General features: G+C 36.1%; 1 protein-coding gene across 5 annotated transcripts in view; it reads left to right on the top strand.

The window, feature by feature from the left end:
* Positions 1-19,101, top strand: part of RELCH (RAB11 binding and LisH domain, coiled-coil and HEAT repeat containing) — a 108,747-nt gene that overhangs the window by 62,466 nt on the left and 27,180 nt on the right. For all 5 annotated transcript variants that reach the window (XM_040264268.1, XM_040264267.1, XM_040264266.1 and 2 more), the window contains 9 exons: positions 1,937-2,077; positions 2,501-2,665; positions 4,716-4,863; positions 7,223-7,379; positions 7,998-8,121; positions 10,186-10,234; positions 12,195-12,274; positions 15,617-15,723; positions 17,934-18,033. In XM_040264268.1, coding sequence (XP_040120202.1) covers positions 1,937-2,077; positions 2,501-2,665; positions 4,716-4,863; positions 7,223-7,379; positions 7,998-8,121; positions 10,186-10,234; positions 12,195-12,274; positions 15,617-15,723; positions 17,934-18,033 — 1,071 coding nt within the window. The remainder of the gene's footprint in view (positions 1-1,936; positions 2,078-2,500; positions 2,666-4,715; positions 4,864-7,222; positions 7,380-7,997; positions 8,122-10,185; positions 10,235-12,194; positions 12,275-15,616; positions 15,724-17,933; positions 18,034-19,101) is intronic.

The following is a 19,101-nucleotide window of genomic DNA, read 5'->3' as shown; positions in this document are numbered from 1 at the left end:
ATAATCCAAAAACTATTCATAGTCTCCACTCCCAGAAATGTTGTTGTTGAAAATAAATTTTCAGACAGTACAGAAAAGAATAACATGAAAATCAAAGCCTTCCCTGGCCCTAGTCATTCTCTCCAAAGACAGACATCTGTAGTTAATGGTTTTTAATGAATACTTAGAGAAAATAAAAATTCATGCACATGCAAGCTTACAAATTTATATCTTTTAAATTTTTCTTACTCAGAATTAGTCACACTGTACAATGTTCTATATATCCCTTGTGTGGGAATCTGTGCATTTTAAATTTTCACGTATTGTTGAAACCCCTGTATCTTGCTTCTCCTGACGTGTCCGTTTCTAAAATTTTGACAGTTTAGATCTCCCCCGACCAAGGCAGCACAGACTGTCCTCCCATCAGCCGTGCATCAGAGTTCTTATTTCCCATACTTCCACCAGGAACTGGGCATAAACTTTTTTTTTTAGTGTTTTCCTATCTTTTCAGAGAAAATTATCTTATTGTGTTAAATTGTGTAGGTAGATATCCATGAGTGAGTCTGAGCACCCTATTATTTATTGTTCCAAGAGAGCGCTGCATATCACATGCTCTCAAAGAAGGAAGAAACTGTTCCACACTGCTCCTAGTACTCAAATGCGAAGCAGCATCAGTAATGGACTTAATGTTTCCTGCATGAATCTCCACTTGCCTCATTGCCCCACACTAACTGGTAGCAGTAGAACCTCAGTGTAGTCGTAGCTCAGATGGCGTGAAGCCTCCTAACTTGTCCCGTGGGTTTCCTTAGCATATGGAAACTGCCACAGTTGGCCACAGCCTCAGTCGCTACAAAGCAGATACCCAGCTGAGGTTTACTGATCTCTGTCCTGTTGCCTGTGTAGACATCACCCAAAAAGCCCTTTTAATTCAGTTTTAACGAAACCTTGGGAAGCAGTATGTAACCTAAATGATAAATAAACAAGGCTGTACCAAAAAGTATATTCACCACCCTAAATGTGACCAAACATTTCTATAATTACATATATTTTTGTTTTTAAAAATCAAAACAAAAACTAGATTATTTAAAAATGTCTTTCAGACCTTGCTCTGCATCCCAGATCACACTGACTGGAGATTTACAGAAGTGGTCATTTCCTTTTATCGTAACTGTTAAATGTAAAAGTGACCTAAACAAGTTTAGGTTTAAAGAATTTTATGAGTTGATCAAGTTACAATAATGGTACAAAAAAGGGAAGGAAGGGCAAGAATATGAAAACAATGACACTTTATTCTAACCTCAGACATTAATTAGGCTGAATCCATGGGGGAAAAGTTGTATGAAATTTAAGACGCAATAGTAGTTGACATTATATTTAATAGTAGCATCTGAAAATAGCCGTGCAGTTTTGTAAGCACTTTTAAAGTTTACTCTCGTATTTTATCATTCTGTTTTTTTTCCCCCTCAGTTCTTCAAAAAAAAAAGCAACACCAGGATTTTACTTTCCATGCTCCTACCCCAGGCAAATGTTTTGATCACCAGAGTGATTTTTGTAATCCCTCCTGTTAGGACTATCAGTGCTTTTCTGAGTTCCATAGGTAGTGATAGAAAGAATAGTCCTTTTACACAGAAGAGTCTGTTTATGGCAGAGTGGTGACTGTTGATTTGCCGAAAGTGCACTGTGAAGGTTTCAGGGATTGGCACTTACGTAGTAAAAATACAAAAATATGCTGGGAGATGATCACTAGCAAGTTCAGGGTAAATGTTCTCTTTAGAGAGGAGAATTGGGGGGCGCTTCTGGAATGCCTTCTGTGTTTCAGAAATGACTTGAAGCAAATATAGCAACGTGTTAATATATATCTAATCTGGATTGTGAATACATGGATATCTGTCATTTTTTTCTATTCTTTTCTGCTACTAGTATAAAAAATAGTAAAACGTGTTCTTGTTCATTTCAGAAAGAGATCCGTAGCTCCTTGGTTCTTTCAATGTTGCAGCAAATGTTAATGGAAGATAAGGCAGATTTGGTAAGAGAAGCTGTGATCAAAAGCCTTGGTATCATTATGGGATACATTGATGACCCAGACAAATATCAGCAGGTATGCCTTTCAGAATAAATCCCATCTATTCCATTATAAAATTCCAAATGGTGTAATATCCCAAATCTCTGATTCAGATACCACATAATCCATAGTAGGGATGGCAAATGTGTCAACCTGAACAAGGTAAAGTTGCTGCCTGGTTTCAATTCTGCAATTTCAAGGAGAAAATGCTTTGATTCATTTATAGTATCTGCCACAGCTTTGTGGCAGGAAATTGGCAGCGTTTTCTCTCTGGTTTCCCCATCAGTGGATACATGACATTTTTCTTTAAAGAAATTGGGGAAGGTAGGCTTATGAATGGCTTCTTTCTCGCTTAAAATGTCTTCTAACTGTACTGGAATGTATGTTTGTTACATTCTATTGTGTTTTCAGGCTTCTGTTTTGCTTTAAATCTGCGTTATGTCTGTTTCCGTGTGGCAGGGTTTTGAACTGTTGCTGTCAGCCTTGGGTGATCCCTCAGAAAGAGTCGTTAGTGCCACACATCAAGTATTTTTACCAGCCTATGCTGCCTGGACTACAGAACTTGGAAATTTACAGTCTCACCTTATACCCACATTGCTGAACAAGATTGAAAAACTTCTCAGGGTAAATGCTTCCTTTATTTATACAACAGAAATTTTAAAAGTGTGTTTTAAGGCATCTTGAAAGAATGTTGGGGAAACAAAGATAGAAAGTACCACTTCGCTGAACATTCTAATTAATTACCCTTTAAAGATTCTGTTGGTCTGGAGCCAAGAGAGATTCGAGGAAGTTTCGCTTGACTGAAGCTAAGGAGAATGGGCGCGATCTGACTTGTTAGCTGAGATAGCACCTTTGTGGCGCCTGCTCTGACACTGTTCCCAATGCTGCCTCTTCCTAACCTCTTCTGAATATTTAAATACTTTCGATAAAGTATCAGCTTCAGTCCCCAGAACTGCAGAGATGACTTAAAATATGAGTCTTCAAAGCTTTCTTATTTACACAATGTCAAAATGTTTTAACTTTATTTCACTGCATTCATTCATGCCCTCAGTCTTTAAAATGAATCTTCTTTTCTTTAAAATGAATTTTCCATTCTTCCTAAGAACAGAAGAAAAGTTGATACAATGAAACTAATTTTTGTACTAAAAGTCTCAGTGTCTATGAGAAAAACTAACATTTCTTTCATGTGTATTATGTACACATTATGTACCATATTTTATAAATAAAATCTATTATTTCATTCTTAGAACTCTTTGAATAATATTTTGTTTTTTTGGTGTGGAAACTGTTTAACTTACCACAGCTGTCAAATGACAGGACCAGGATCGGATATCAGCCTCTGAAACTACACTGTTGCCCTTTCTACCCCCAAATTTTAAGAATCTTTATAAGACTCTTAACATAAAGTATTTTAACATATATATATATACTACTCTGTGTATAGTCTTACATGTATATATGTGCATTTATTTAATTTAAAAATTGGACTTTTTTTTCCTGTAAATTTCAAAATGCATGTTGAAGACTATAAATAGACAGCTAGACTGGAGTACCTCTTTTCATGAAACCTAGGGGATTTTTCTCAAGTATTTTATTTTTCTTTAATATTTGCATCCCTTCTATCTGAGAATTATCCATCGTTTTCTTTGTTCCATTCCATAACACAGCTAATTCCACATTGCTACTAAACACAGCTAACACAGGTAATGTTCCATAAAGAAATTAACTAGTTTAGAGCCTGATATTAAAAAAACCCTAACATATCTGGTGTTTCTGACACAGTTGTTACTTATGATATAATGACATCCCAAGTGGACTCGAGCAGCGTTAAATGCTTTTGTCTCTGATGATCCTGTTCTTCACTGTGATGCTGGGTTTCTGTGACCACAGTGATCGGTTCACTCTTTTTGGTTGTTGTTTCTGTTATCTCTTTCTTTTGTTTCCTTTTGAAATTTCTTCTGCATTTTACCTATACCTTGAATTATTTTAAAGTGCATTAAATACTGGCAAATACAGTTGTCATCAAGCCTATGAAAGGAGTTTGGAAGTAGAGAGAAAATAATAAGTGCTACTGCTGGTTTAACAGTTGAGCATTTAAAATGATTCCTTTGATCACTTTAATATCTTTCACCTGATGTCTAAAATTTCAAAAGTTAAGACCCTCTTAAAAGAAAAAAGCCCTGAAAGAAGTGCTATACATATGAAACGACTTATGTTCACCCTGAAGTTTCCATACAAAAGATTCTATTGCATCCACAGTGGCTTGTGAAAGTTAGAATGTTAGCTGACCAGTCGTGTCTGACTCTGCGACCCCGTGGACTGCAGCCCACCAGGCTCCTCTGTCCATGGAATCCTCCAGGCAAGAATACTGGAGTGGGTTGCCTTTTCCTCCTCCAGGGGATCTTCCTGATCCAGGGATTGAAACCGGGTTTCCTTCATTGCAGGCGGATTCTTTCCCTTCTCAGCCACCAGGGAAGCCCCCACAGTGCCTTAGCTCTTCACATTTTCACAAACTCAGAGCAGTTCAGAAAGGATTCTTGGTCATCTCCATTCGGCTTACTGTGAGGCTAGCATACACGTCCTTCAGTGTTTCACTGTTTGCCACTGAAAGGAAGGGCATCATAAACGCATACTTTCAGGAGACTAAATTAGCTTCCACCTGCTTATGTTTCAGGAAGGCGAGCACGGGCTGGATGAGCATAAGCTCCACATGTATCTGTCCGCCTTGCAGTCCTTGATCCCATCTCTCTTTGCGTTAGTGCTACAGAACGCACCCTTCTCCAGCAAAGCCAAGCTCCATGGTGACGTGCCACAGATAGAAGGTATTGAACTTAAATTATGGGAGATGTAGAACTTCACACAGAATTGTTTTTGATTAAAATTGTAAAGGTCACTTTGTTTTAGTTGCTGAATCGTGTCCAACTCTTTGTAACCCCAAGGACTGTAGCCCATCAGGCCCTTCTGTCCATGGGATTTCTTGGGCAAGATTACTGCAGTGGGTTGCCATTTCCTTCTCCAAAAGTCACTTTATGACATCATAATTACTAAAATGTACTACATGTGTGGAACCGCATGGTCAGAGATTGTATGATACCCAAGGTGAACTACATGGCTTCATCATTTATGGATAAGCCTCATGGTGTTATTTTACAGTATTTATTCTTCCTCTCCATTCTTAATCCAGAGCCTTTTTATAACCTTTTTTTCAGTGTGGTAAGTCAGAAGTAAGTGTTTTCTTTCATTAACAGAGCTGAATTAATAGTTACTAGGGCCAGTTTGTGAAGCTTTTCATTTTCATTTTCTTTGTATTTTTTTTCTTCCTCAGCTATTTTGTCTTATTTTCAGTAGGGGAAAGAAAGTATAATTACTATTTCCTGCTGTGTCCTTGACAGGAATATAAGCATATGCAGCAGGTTTTTTGTGTGTTTTTTTCCCCAGAAAAAAGAAGATGATTTATTTTCAGGAATACATGAAATTGATAGCAAAAGCCATTATTCTCTTAGCTCAAAGTCCAGCTAACCAGTAAGTGACCTTTGATCCATGGCACGTGGTAGCCCCACAGCACCCAACCCCCAGGATAAATGGCTACAGACAAGCTATTAGTATGTATGAGATTTTCAGATTTGTGAAATTATCCATATCTCTTATGGGCTTGTAATAAACAAGAGTATAAAATCAAGTGTTTTTAGTGTTACAATTTCTGTATAAAGTAAACTGGGCCACCTGTAATCTCTGGGATATGAAACAGTATCTCCAAATCTGTTTGATTCCTAGGTTGAGATAATGATAATTCATGCAGAAATCTCAGAGAGTATGGGGTACCTAAATTCATTTACTTGTTTGTATATTATGATAGCAAATAGAGACTTGAACTAACAAGGGACAACCCTTATCTGTACTTAAGATATTGTTAAATACGTTAGGAAGCATAGGAAGACAATACCATCTTAATTTTGTCTTTTGGCATTTTAGAAGTTATTTCATGTTTTCTTAAGTTTACTGATTATCATTAAGCCGTTCATGTGCTTTGAGAAAACGCTGCATCGGTCACTGTGTCTTTTCAGGGTGTTAACCTCTACGCAGGAGCTGTTGGGCCACTAGGAATTTCTCTTCAACAGTAAAGAAACTGTTGGTAGCATTCTTCACTTAAGAGCCAGCTAAGACCTGGAATCTAATTGTGATCTGTAGGATAATAGATTTTATTGATATGTTCAAATTTGAAAATATACTAATGTATATTCGTCATTTATTTACACAATTTTGAAAGTCATTTTTTCAGTTTTCCCCTAAAACTTTTAAAGTTTGTATTTGAGACCCTGGTTATAATATTTATAATAATTTTTTATTATTATTACATATAGCTTTATCTTACTGGCCACTGCTTTTAACACTTTATATTAACTTAATGTTTATCAAATTATGGAAAACTTTCTAAATAAAGCATTTAATATTGGAGATTAAATACTTAAGAATCCTGTTCAGCTCAAGCTTTAATGTATTTTAGGTTATTCTCTGATATTAAACAACTTTTTCCTGCTGTCAACCTATTAGTTTTTTACTCCATGAAGGAAATATCTTATTATAGTTATTATTTATTGACATAAACAGTCTGGTGGATTTACAACTATCTTTTTTTTAAACCAAATTCAAATCCATATTTTAACTGAGATCTTATTCTGGAGCAAATTTTAAATTAAAATAAATAAAGTTTTGCTTTTTACTGGCAAACTCTTTCATTTCAGTTTTTGCTTACTAGATATTTAGTCTCATAAAATCTTAATTTTTGAGATTTGTTAAATTTGTTCACATGCAAGAGAAATTTACAGTCGACCCTTAAACAACAGGAGTTTGAGGTGTACACACCCACTTATATATGTACAGTTTTCCGTAGTTAATATTGTAGTACTGCTTGGTCCATGGTTGGTTGAATTTGTGGGTGTGAAGGAATCTCTGACACAAAGGGCTGACGATAAGTTAGACAGTTTAGCCCCTGATTGTGCAGGGATCAGCTACATTTCATTTTTTTCTAAAAGTAATTTAATGTATTTTAGTTGTATATTTAAAGTCTATAATATGCTAAATAGATACCAGGAGGCAGAACCTTAGTTTTCTTTTGATAAGTTAGTTAACTTTCCAAACTGCCATTTTGAACATGATTTATTTTGTTGCTCCTTTTTATAGTGACTAGGTTCCCTCGGCCTCTGTCACCTCTTCAAGACGTGTCTACTATTATTGGAAGCCGTGAGCAACTGGCGGTGCTGCTGCAGCTCTACGACTACCAGCTGGAGCACGCGGGCACAACCGGCTGGGAGAGCTTACTGTGGGTTGTCAATCAGCTGTAAGTTGCCGCTCCCGTGTTCAGTTGGTACGCCTCAGCTACTTGAATGGAAGATAGCTCACTATATTTAGCCTGGGAACTGAGGGACAAAATATAGTAAAATATTTTTTAAAACATAACAAAACATAACTTGGCGTCATCTGTGGTAACTTTCTTCAGGAGAGAAGAGTTATACCTATAGATATGTAGCTGCTTATCTGTGAAAACGGTGCATCTGTGTTATTGCAGAAGGACCTGTCTGCTACCTTATTATCTAAAAGTGATGGTGGATTGTAAACTATGTCCGCACTTCTCATTTTTGAGGCTAAAATATATGGTGCCACGGTAGCCAAGCTTTTGTATGAAGTGTCACCGCCACTGACTTGAGTCTTATTAACAGCACGCTTAGAACTCTGCCATTAAGTTTCCATATATTTCATGACAACCTGTTAAAATTTAAGAAGTTTACAGAATATAAAGTTAAGACTTTTTCAAAGGGTCCCAAACAACTCCTTCGCATTCTGATTTTGCTGGCTGTGAAAAGCAGAAGCGCTTGTTTGATTTGGATGGGCTCAGAAATTGGCGAGAAACAGCCATTTACTTGTGTTCCCTGCCTGTTTTCCTTTCTTTCTTATTCAGGTTGCCACAGCTTATAGAAATAGTTGGCAAAATTAACGTTACTTCAACTGCCTGTGTCCATGAATTCTCCAGATTTTTCTGGCGCCTTTGCCGGACATTTGGCAAAATTTTTACAAACACTAAGGTAAAAACTTGTATTTCATATTTTCTTATATGCAAGACATATAAAAATGTAATGTGTTAACTAATGCTATGGCAGAGTAAGTAAAAGCAGGAGCCCTTCCTTTATTCTACTTATCTTTTAATATCTTAGAAAACAATGATAAAAAAGAAAATTCTGGTCTGTAATATTCTTATCTTTATTGATTTTCCAAAAAATGATTTAGCCAAAATTTAGTCTGTATCCACATTTAAATATAAGGTCTACTCACTGTGGATGTCTCAGAGCTTTCCAGCATAGAAAGTATCAGCTGGGGGACTCCACTGCAATTCTTTGAATTTGCTTCTTGTACTGAATTGACCACAGATTCAGGAAGCCGCCGTTTCCTCTGTATGCTTTGGTCAACACTTCAGGTGACTATGGGCTCCCCTTGTAGCTCAGCTGGTAAAGAGTCCACCTGCAATGCAGGAGACCCCGGTTCAATTCCTGGGTCAGGAAGATCTGCTGGAGAAGGGATGGGCTACCCGCTCCAGAACTCTTGGGCTTCCCCTGTGGCTCAGCTGGCAAAGAATCTGCCTGCAGTGCAGCAGATCTCGGTTCGATCCCTGGATTGGGAAGATCTCCTGGAGAAAGGGAAGGCTACCCACTCCAGTATTCTGGCCTGGAGAATTCCATGGACTGTATAGTCTATGAGGTCGCAAAGAGTCGGACACAGCTGAGCGACTTTCACTTTCACTCAGGTTATTATAGAAACAAAGCAGCTTATGTAGAATGCTTGCTACGAGGCAGGAGCTCTTGAAACAGAATGGACATGGGAGATAATCGCTGCATGTCTCAATCACTGTCACATTTGCCTAACCAGGTTATTCTGTTGTTTAAATATTAAAATTGGGAAGTCCTTAGGTCCTACTTTCTTCTTTAATCCCGTTAATCCATTTGTGTTCATAACAGATTGTTGAGCCAGTTCTTTAGAGCATTAACAAAACCTTATAAAGATGTAGTTGCTATACGTTGAGACATTTAAAAGGTAAAAATTTTGTGGCACCTCTTTACTAAGCCTGTAGTTTTTGAAACATTTGGAGCATAACAGTTTGGTATAGTGGACTGACAAACTTCAAAAAGTGGGTTATGACTCTATGTGTCCTCGAGTAAATCATTTAATCTGTACTTAATCTTTTCATGTGTGGAATGAAATCTAATCCTGTACATCTGGTGCTGTAGGTTAATCTTTTCACAGTGGTGTACATCTCAGTTTAAATGGAATTTGCAAATTAATATGCCTGACCTATTGATAGGAGGGCAAAAACCAGAGCTTAATGTTACTGTAGGAGAAAACAAATCATTCATTAACATCTAATTATTAAGTATAATTGGATTTTACTGGGAATCACTATTGGCAAAAACTGTTTGACATCTCCAGAAGAAGTAACTTACTAATTTTACTTTTTCTTACAAAAGCAATTACAAATTCACTTTAACACTTAAGTGGTTGACTTCAGAGGCCTGAAATCTGTGATGTTAAAAATAAAAATTGAAACAAGCATTTCCTCTAACTTAAAACTTTAATGTTAAATTCTGTCTTTCATGTTTAAAATTAAATTTTAAAAAAGTTAAAGACTAATCTAAGCCAGTGGATATAACATATAATGAGTATGTTACTTACTGAATATCCTAAATGAATGGAATTTCATTTTCATTCCTTTTATACACAACATTTTTTTTTCAACAATTTTAATCATATAATATCTGCCTAAATACCCTTTCTATCATCAAGTTCAGTTTTGGGAGGTAGTAATTTCAAACACTTAAAGTCACTTTGGAAACTATTTTAATTTAGTGACGGAATCTAAAGGCCCTTCAGAAAATTTGCTGACTAAATTAATTTTTTTAATATTTTATCTCTAAAAAGATGTTGTTTTCAGAAACTTGACATTTCTCTTTTCCTATGGCTTTTAAGAACTGTTATGTTTTTGACTACTTAAATCTTTAAAAATAAGTAGTAGTAGCAATGGTAGGAAACATTTTATTTAACCACTGATTGGTCTGTTGAACCTGAGACTTTCTGGATCTTTTCTTTGGGTTGCTTAGGTAAAACCTCAGTTCCAGGAGATTTTAAGGCTGTCTGAAGAAAATATTGGTAAGTCTGTGCGTTATAATTTATAAAAACAATTAAATCTCTTTACTCCAGAAAAATACTTTATTCATTATATGCAAACTGTATAAATAAACTAACAAGTGCAGTGGAAAAGGAGAATCTATACCATGGAGCTCTTGGGTGTACAGCACTGCTACGCCTAGTACCCTTTCCATGGAGTAGTAATAAGACTAATCTCCATCAGTTCTATTGTAAATATCTACCTTCGCTGTAATCAAATTGACCTAAGCCTGACCTTCTCAGACTGTGTACTTACTGTGCCCTTGGAGGTCTGAAATCGTGCAACTGAGACACTAAAAAGGGAAAAATACAGAGCATGCAATTCATAATTAGCTACTTAGAACTTTTAAAAATTAAAACAAGTATAGCTGAATAGAATGTAAGATATACTTTCTTTTTTAATGAAACATGAGATTTTTATGAAACTACAGGCTTTAATGGGCAGCTCCAGCCCCTCTGTTCATAGTTTCTACTTACCTGTCTTAAGTCTGGTTATAGCACCAAGAACTCCTTTATGTTTGGATCTTATGTCCCTGTGTATTTTTCTAATTTCTAGGAATGAATTGTAAAAAAATATTAAGGACAAAAATGTATAGTCCCTGTGATTTGTGTTTTACCTTGGCTGTTTTGGATGTATAGGTAATTCTTACCTCAGTCTTACCTTAGTGATTTGATTTGAGTCATCTGGACTCCATTTTTGTCTGTCATCAGAGGTAATTAGAGAGTGAATAAATGATTCCTTTTAAGTTTGAAAATGTCAGTGAGGTTTTTTTTTTGACAAATGCTTCCTAAAGTTTATATTTAATAGGTTTCTAATGGTTTAATTACTTAGAATGAAAAATTGGTATTATCTGTTTAGTTAATTATTCATTCTGATGATGATAGCTTTCAGAATTATTATTGGGAGGTGATTATATACAGTCTGTATGTATGAATTCAACTTAAGCTTATGTTTATAGCCTCAAATTTATTTCTCAACTACCATAGTCACACTCAGCCAACATCAGTACTCCCCAAAAGATAAAATTACTCTTGCCAAGAGAATTAAAAAACCTCAAATACTAATTGATATGAAAATAGATTCATTTTGGATGAAAATACTTTCAAGACAGTTAAATACATGCTTTCAACTGAATTCTGTATGTACTACTTTCTGAAAAGAATTTAAAACCATATAAGAGTAGAAAATAATAATTTTTAAAAGTTTGAGTACATAAAAGCAGATGTGAAGTGCTTCAAATAATGCCTAACGTCAGTCAGTGAGAGCGCTTGGTGCTATAAATAGCAACTACCATATCATCTCTGGACTTTAAAAAAAAAATTGTCTACACATGCTGCATAGAAACATCTGATGTGTTACAGTCGTCACAGCAACACTCAGCTGTGATTGGATGCTTTCCGGTCTCCCCAAGCTGTATTTAGCCTCCCTACTCCATAAAAATAGTCAGGGTTCTGTCTGGCTTCTGAAAAACCCCTGTACAGGGGACAGGAAGAGCTCTGGAACTCGGCTAGTACTAGAAACTGGGTAGGTCAAATACATATCTAGGTGTTTCCTTTCAGCTGAGTGCCTTTATGTTTTACTGAATACTGCAAATTAAAAGCCTGAAAATGCATAGAACATGCTTATATGGCCACTTGGGAAAGTGTTAAAGAAAGCTCTGATTTATGACCATGCAGATAACAGTGCAGCATCTCAGTTTAGTCACTAAAAGTTTCCCATCTATCAAAATTGTGTATGCTAATGGCTCTGGAAAGTAGTGAGTTACATTTTCACAACCACCAGTGGATATGTATGTTTTGATCAAAGTATTTTTAAAGTAATGATAACATTTATTTGTAAGCCTTGTAACCAATTGTAATTTAAAATATAATTTGTACTATGACCTTTTGCTTTACATTTAAAGTGTACTCAGATATTTAAAATTATTTTTGTGATTTTTAGATTCCTCAGCAGAAAATGGGGTCCTCACTAAAGCTACTGTCCCCATTTATGCAACAGGAGTCCTTACGTGTTATATTCAGGTAAGGGAAAAATTCTTTGGCTGGAAAATGTAAAAGCACTTTCTATTTAGAAAGATAGCTAATGTTATATCTTTTAATATGTTTATAAGTGAAAATAATACCCATAAATGAGAAACAAATTTATTTATTCTTCTTATTCAATAAATAATATATAGTAGAAAGCATATTTTAATAATAGTCTCTTGAAGACTATCTCTGTTAAAAAAAAGAGATTGTGTGCTTCTTGATATTTTGTTTAAAAGTGTTAGATTGTACTTACGTAGCAATTTCTTTGTGTTTCTTGATAATTTTTTGATTAATAAACAAAGCACATCTGTTAGGTGAAGCAAACTGCAAAATGCCATAACGTACTGTTTCATCATTTTTAGCAAAGTATTTTGTAATCCCAAAACATGAAGGATTGCTCATGGTCTTTGCTCAGCTGGGCGTCTCTTCCGCTGTTCTTGCTGATAGTCGCTGTGTGGCTGCGTTCACCTGGTTGGTTGGTGGGGCTCCTGGCAGGATGACTGAGCTTTAGTCCCCATGGAGTCTTAGGGCCTCTCTCTGTCCACAGGTCCTGGGCAGCGGCAGAGCCAGACTCATTCTGTGCTAGCTTAGGGCTCCCCAAATTGTAAGAAACAGAATCTGCTAGGCTGCAAGCCTAGGCTTTGGAATCAGCACATCGCTACTACTGTATTCTGTTGGTTAAAGCAAGTCACAGGTCCAACCCAGATTCAAAAAAGAGGAAACTCAACAAGAGCTTGACCTAGGAGGTGGGTTCATTGGTGGTCACCAGTATAGCAGACCACCTCACTCTACTTAGCATAATAAACACGTTGTGTATTAAGGCATATCAGTCATTTTTAAGTGTGAGGCAGTCCCACCTGTGAGTTGAAAATATGGACTCAAGATAAAGCATATGTAGAAATTATGACACAATAATTCCTATGTACTATTTCTGACCACTCCCCCCAATTAATCTGAATGTAATCATAGGAAAACAATAAAATAAATCCAAGTTAACTTTTAAAAAGGAATTAGAATGGGAAAATCAAAGAGGAAGATCTTTTTTCCCCCCAAATTTTCCATAATAATTCCTAATTATTTTTGCATTTAAATTCAAAGCATGTGGGCTAGCCATTCATATTTATTGCACTCTTCTTCCAAAACAGATTTGAACCATCTTATAATATTAAACTGTGGTTCTCCAATATCATAAGATATCTTGCAGTAGAAGCTCCAGCTCAGTTAAAGTAGTACGGTATTCTTTTACCTTTTCTACCCTAGTTTCTCAGACTACCTCATAATGCTGACACACACAGGATCTCTGTGTTTACATATTTTAAGGCAGATTGCATCCATTGTTGTCCTTGATTTGTGAAGATGAAGTCCTAGCACATTATCAGGCACAACATCACGAGTACCCTTTCCTCTCTAATTTTAGAAGCTCTTCCAGCAGAATAACAAACGTAATGTCAGTATTTTCCTCTCTCATTTTTAAGCTTGGGCAGTAAGTATGTAGTATGTTGATTTTGACCATAAATAGTATTTTAAGGCATAATAAATATGAAATACATATTTTAAGGTTTGATAAAGTATGAAATACAAGGTTTGTTTCATAGTAGTCCCTCAGAATAGATTTATTGAATAAATCAATATAGACACATTTTTTGAGTCACTGTGTGAAATCCAAATATCTAAAGAGATAAGAGCTTTGCTACTATTTACAAAATGAGAATTGAGTGGCTATCATAGATTGTCAGTGCTTAAGGAAGCACATGCCAGTGTTTTTCTTACTAAACAAAATTTTCTATTAAGATAAATTAACTGTCCTTGTTGCTTTGATAAACAAAGCCTATTTTGAATCAAGTATGTAAGCAGTATTGTTTCGAAATTTCAAAGTTGAGAAATTGTGTTGTAGTAAATTTCCAAATCAAAGAATTCATGCTCATTTAGCAGTATATTTTGTAGCTGTTACTTCACAGTTAAGTTTTTTCAGATTTACAGTTTATTTTCCAAATTTTATGGATCCTCTGGTACAGTAAGCAACTAAAAATGAGTGAGATCTCTGTTCCACCTTAGCTCTGATGGTGGCTTGTCAGCGTTTCCGTTCTTCACTGAGCAGAGCAGCGTATTAGAAAGCTGCTGTGTCCGTCCTTCATTCCTGCTGAGCGTTCCTATTGTCAGTCCTTTGTTCCTACCTCACTCTGAGTTGGCCTGGCCGTGCAGGAAGCGTTAGATGGCGGTCCAGTCTTCCTCGTGGGCCTAGGGATGTAGGTGCCTCTCTAGTCACTCAGCCGTGTCCAGCTCTTTGTGGCCCCGTGGACTGTAGCCCACCAGGCTCCTCTGTCCATGGGACTCTTCAGGCAAGAATCCTGGAGTGGACTGCCGTGTCCTTTGCCAGGGGTCTTCCTGATCCAGGGATCAAACCTGCGTCTCCTGCATTGACAGGTGGATTCTTTACCACTGAGCCACCAGGAGGCATTGATACTGATACATATAGAAGCCATTTATTGTTGACATAATATAGCCCTAAAGATATATTTGACTCTAATTTATTATATATTTATTTCCTGATAGAATGTCAGATTCTTTCCCTTATACATTCTGGCTAATTTAACATACAGTTATCTTTTTTAACTTTTCTATTGACAAATTTCTTAATAGTGTGCTATGTAAAAAAAGAAAGAAATATTAAAATAAAGGTTTGTCAAAGAAAGTTTAAAAATAAAGGTAATTTTTTAATCAAAGGTGTGACTATTTTTTTAAGAACACAGTGGTCTATATTTCATCAAGTGTGTGACTTCTCACCACTAATAATTTCTTAGATATCAGTTTCTACTCTTAAGAGGATAACTGTTTTAGTGGCTTGTATTTAAGTATTTAAAGCCAAAATTAATGGGAAGTAAAACTGTTAAAATGAATTTTAATTTAAAAAAATATACCTTTTTACTTTCAAACCAGAACTATCTTATCAAACTCTGCAGTGATACAAGTAATCTGTATCTGAGTTGTCCAGTAAGGTAACCATACGTGGATGTTAAACAGCTTGAATTGTAATTAGTGCAATTAAAGAACTGAATCTTTTATTTTACTTCTCTTTAGTTTGAGTATAAGTTACCACATGTGGTGAGTGACTACTGTATTGGACAGCTCAGGTCTAAGTCAATGAGTCAGAATAGTATTTGTCCTCATACCATTGTGATTGTAGATATGCTTAATAAATATCTTTAATTAAAATGCTTACAAATTAGGATATTTTCCCCTTATTTGATAAAGTTTTCTAATTGTGGATATGAAATGATGGTTTTTAAGTTCTACTTGATTGCTTGGAAATTCATTATCAGTCTTTTTCTTCCATAGGAAGAAGACCGAAAGCTGTTGATTGGATTCTTAGAGGATGTAATGACCTTGCTTTCATTGTCTCATGCTCCTCTTGATAGCCTGAAAGCTGCTTTTGTGGAACTGGGGTAAAAATAATAGCTGATAGTTTTTAAAAGCTATAGCAAGTCTTAAAATTGGTTTTATAGACTACATAGTTTTAGTCTAAATAAAGATTGCTATACACGCCAAACTTATTGATTTCTTACTTAAGATCTTTTTGTTCTTTTTTTGTATATTATTTTATAATCAATACATTGTAATAAAAGAATGAGGTAAAGGATATAGATATGTCTTCTTTGAAGCAGCTGGAGGCATAAAATCAAGTACAAATTTGAAGAAGATTCAGTGGCCCAAAACTGGAAAAGGAGTCCCAGTGGGCTCCCTTTTCCATTCCATTTGATTTGCTTGGTCTACCACACAGTTGCACTCATCTCACTAGTAAAGTAATGCTCAAAATTCTCCAAGCCAGGCTGCAACAGTACGTGAACCATGAACTTCCTGACGTTCAAGCTGGATTTAGAAAAGGCAGAGGAACCAGAGATCAAATTGCCAACATCTGTTGGATCATGGAAAAAGCAAGAGAGTTTCAGAAAAACATCTACTTCTGCTTTATTGGCTATGCCAAAGCCTTTGACTGTGTGGATCACAGCAAACTGTGGAAAATCCTGAAAGAGATGAGAATACCAGACCACCTGACCTTCCTCCTAAGAAATCTGTATGCAGGTCAGGAAGCAACAGTTAGAACTGGACATGGAACACCAGACTGGTTCCAAATAGGAAAAGGAGTACATCAAGGCTGTATACTGTCACCCTGCTTATTTAACTTCTATGCAGAGTACATCGTGAGAAACACTGGGCTGGAAGAAACACAAGCTGGAATCAAGATTGCCGGGAGCAATATCAATAACCTCAGATATGCCGATGACACCACGCTTATGGCAGAAAGTGAAGAAGAACTAAAGAGCCTCTTGATGAAAGTGAAAGAGGAGAGTGAAAAAGTTGGCTTAAAACTCAACATTCAGAAAAGTAAGATCATGGCATCTGGTCCCATCACTTCATGGCAAATAGATGGGGAAACAGTGGAAACAGTGACAGACTATTTTGGGGGGCTCCAAAATCGCTGCAGATGGTGACTGCAGCCATGAAATTAAAAGACACTTGCTCCTTGGAAGAAAAGTTATGACCGACCTAGACAGCATATTAAAAAGCAGAGACATTACTTTGCCAACAAAGACCTGTCTAGTCAAAGCTATGGTTTTTCCAGTTGTCATGTATGAATGAGAGAGTAGGACCATAAATAAAGCTGAGCGCTGAAGAATTGATGCTTTTGAACTGTGATGTTGGAGAAGACTCTTGAGAGTCCCTTGGACAGCAAGGAGATCCAACCAGTCCATCCTAAAGAAAATCAGCCTTGAATATTCATTGGAAGGACTGATGCTGAAGCTGAAACTCCAATACTTTGGCCACCTGATGTGAAGAACTTACTCGTTTGAAAAGACCCTGATGCTGAGAAAAGATTGAAGGCGAGAGGAGAAGGGGACGACAGAGGATAAGATGGTTGGACTGACTTAATAGACATGAGTTTGAGTAAACTCTGGGAGTCGGTGATGGACAGGGAGGCCTGGCGTGCTGCAGTCCATGGGTCGCAAAGAATCGGACACGATTGAGGGACCGAACTGAACTGAACTGAACTGAACTCATAATCACATCATCTAGCTGCTTAAGTAGTTTCTTCTCATTCTTTACTAAAAACAGGTTTATGTATTTATTAATAACAGTATCCCACATTTGGATAAGTGTCACACCCAACTTAACCCTTCCATATATGGTGGTTTGAGTTATCCTTGATTTGGGTTATCCTAACTGATCCTATACCACCCATACGGCATATATAGGACAGTATTGTTTCTCCATTGTTTATAGATGTCAGAAATTAAGACTCACAAAAGTTACAGCTTACCCGTCTCTTAGTCCAGTGTTGCTTCTCATAAGCAGTATATTTTATTTTACTTTATTTTTTTATAATTTTAACTTTTATGCTATTAAAGAGTTGAAATGTCTATTCTCTTTGCACATGCTTAGAGAAACTTAGTTCCTGAGTGTGCTAAAAGTTTGTAGTTGTATAAAGTGACTTCCTTTTTTTAAAGGATCTTAGACATAGCCTATTAAACCATAGAAAGTAATTCTATATGTTCTGCCAATATTTCTGTCACTGGTCTTCCTCAGAAGGTAGAGTCTCAGTACCCCAGTAAGACACTGTGGCGCTCACTTTCAGCACGGGTTTTCTTCCTTCCAGTGCGAATCCAGCTTACCATGAGCTACTGCTGACTGTTCTATGGTATGGTGTTGTCCACACGTCAGCACTCGTGAGGTGTACTGCTGCTAGAATGTTTGAGGTATGTAAACAGAAGTTTCAGATCATAATGATTTTCTTTGGAAGGGGGAGAGGGACTATTTTTTTGAAGGGAGGGAGCTTTTCATACTATGTCACGTCGATGTACATTCTGTGACATTGAATAGTATCTAGCTGTGTCCTGTGGGATGGGGCAGAAATTTAGTTTTGGAATATTTCAGATTGTTTTTTAGCCTTATTGGTTCCTTGAATGTTATTATATTATCATTTCCTCTTCTCAAATTTCTTTTAAATCTTACTTATTTCCATCCTATGTAAATCTTCTTGGCTATACTTTTCTATTTACTGAGGCAAATGGCTATTAAAACAAACTAAAACAGTAGAGGGTATTTATAAAGTTGTAAAATATAGTTGGATTCATGAGTAAAATATACTTTGATTCAATCATTGCAATTATGGAAATATTTATTGATTGCTCCTACTTTGTTATTTCCTTGCATATCATATCTAGAATAACAGCCTCTCTAGACTTTAAATGCCCATAGACTTAACGAGAGAAGACACTTCATATAATTTAACTAGATTTTCTTAAATTGCCACCTACCCAAGTTTAGTATGAAAATTGGAATGCCTATCTTTTTTATCCTTCACAAAGGAAATTGTGTCAGCCTAGTTCATGTATATATGTTTTTAGAACTTGAATGTGAGCACTAAAGTTGGCTTTGAATGTTTTCCTGTTGAATCTTATCACAGAGCCGTCCTGCCTGGGTTCAGCGTCTGTCTCTGCCACTTATTGCTGGGTTCAGACTTCTCTGGCCTTGGTTTTCTCATCTATAAAGTGAAGATAATAATAAGTATCCATTTCAAAGGATTTTTTGTTAATATTAAATGAGCTAATACTTGTAAAAGCCTTAAGACAGTGTCTGACACATAATTAGAAGAACTTAATAAATGTTAACTATTATTATGATTGTTGTTTTTTAAATCTATGCCATTACTTCACTATTATATTATATAATATAATAATATAATAGTTTAAGATAATATAATAGTTTAAGAAAAGTATGTTTGGTCAGGCTAAAACTGTCCCTATTGTGTATGTCATTCTTAA

The sequence above is a fragment of the Oryx dammah genome, unplaced genomic scaffold (genome assembly GCF_014754425.2).
Source record: "Oryx dammah isolate SB20612 unplaced genomic scaffold, SCBI_Odam_1.1 HiC_scaffold_22, whole genome shotgun sequence".
Taxonomy (NCBI): domain Eukaryota; kingdom Metazoa; phylum Chordata; class Mammalia; order Artiodactyla; family Bovidae; genus Oryx; species Oryx dammah.
Note: the sequence above shows the minus strand (reverse complement) of the source record. Positions and strands in the feature narration are given on the sequence as shown.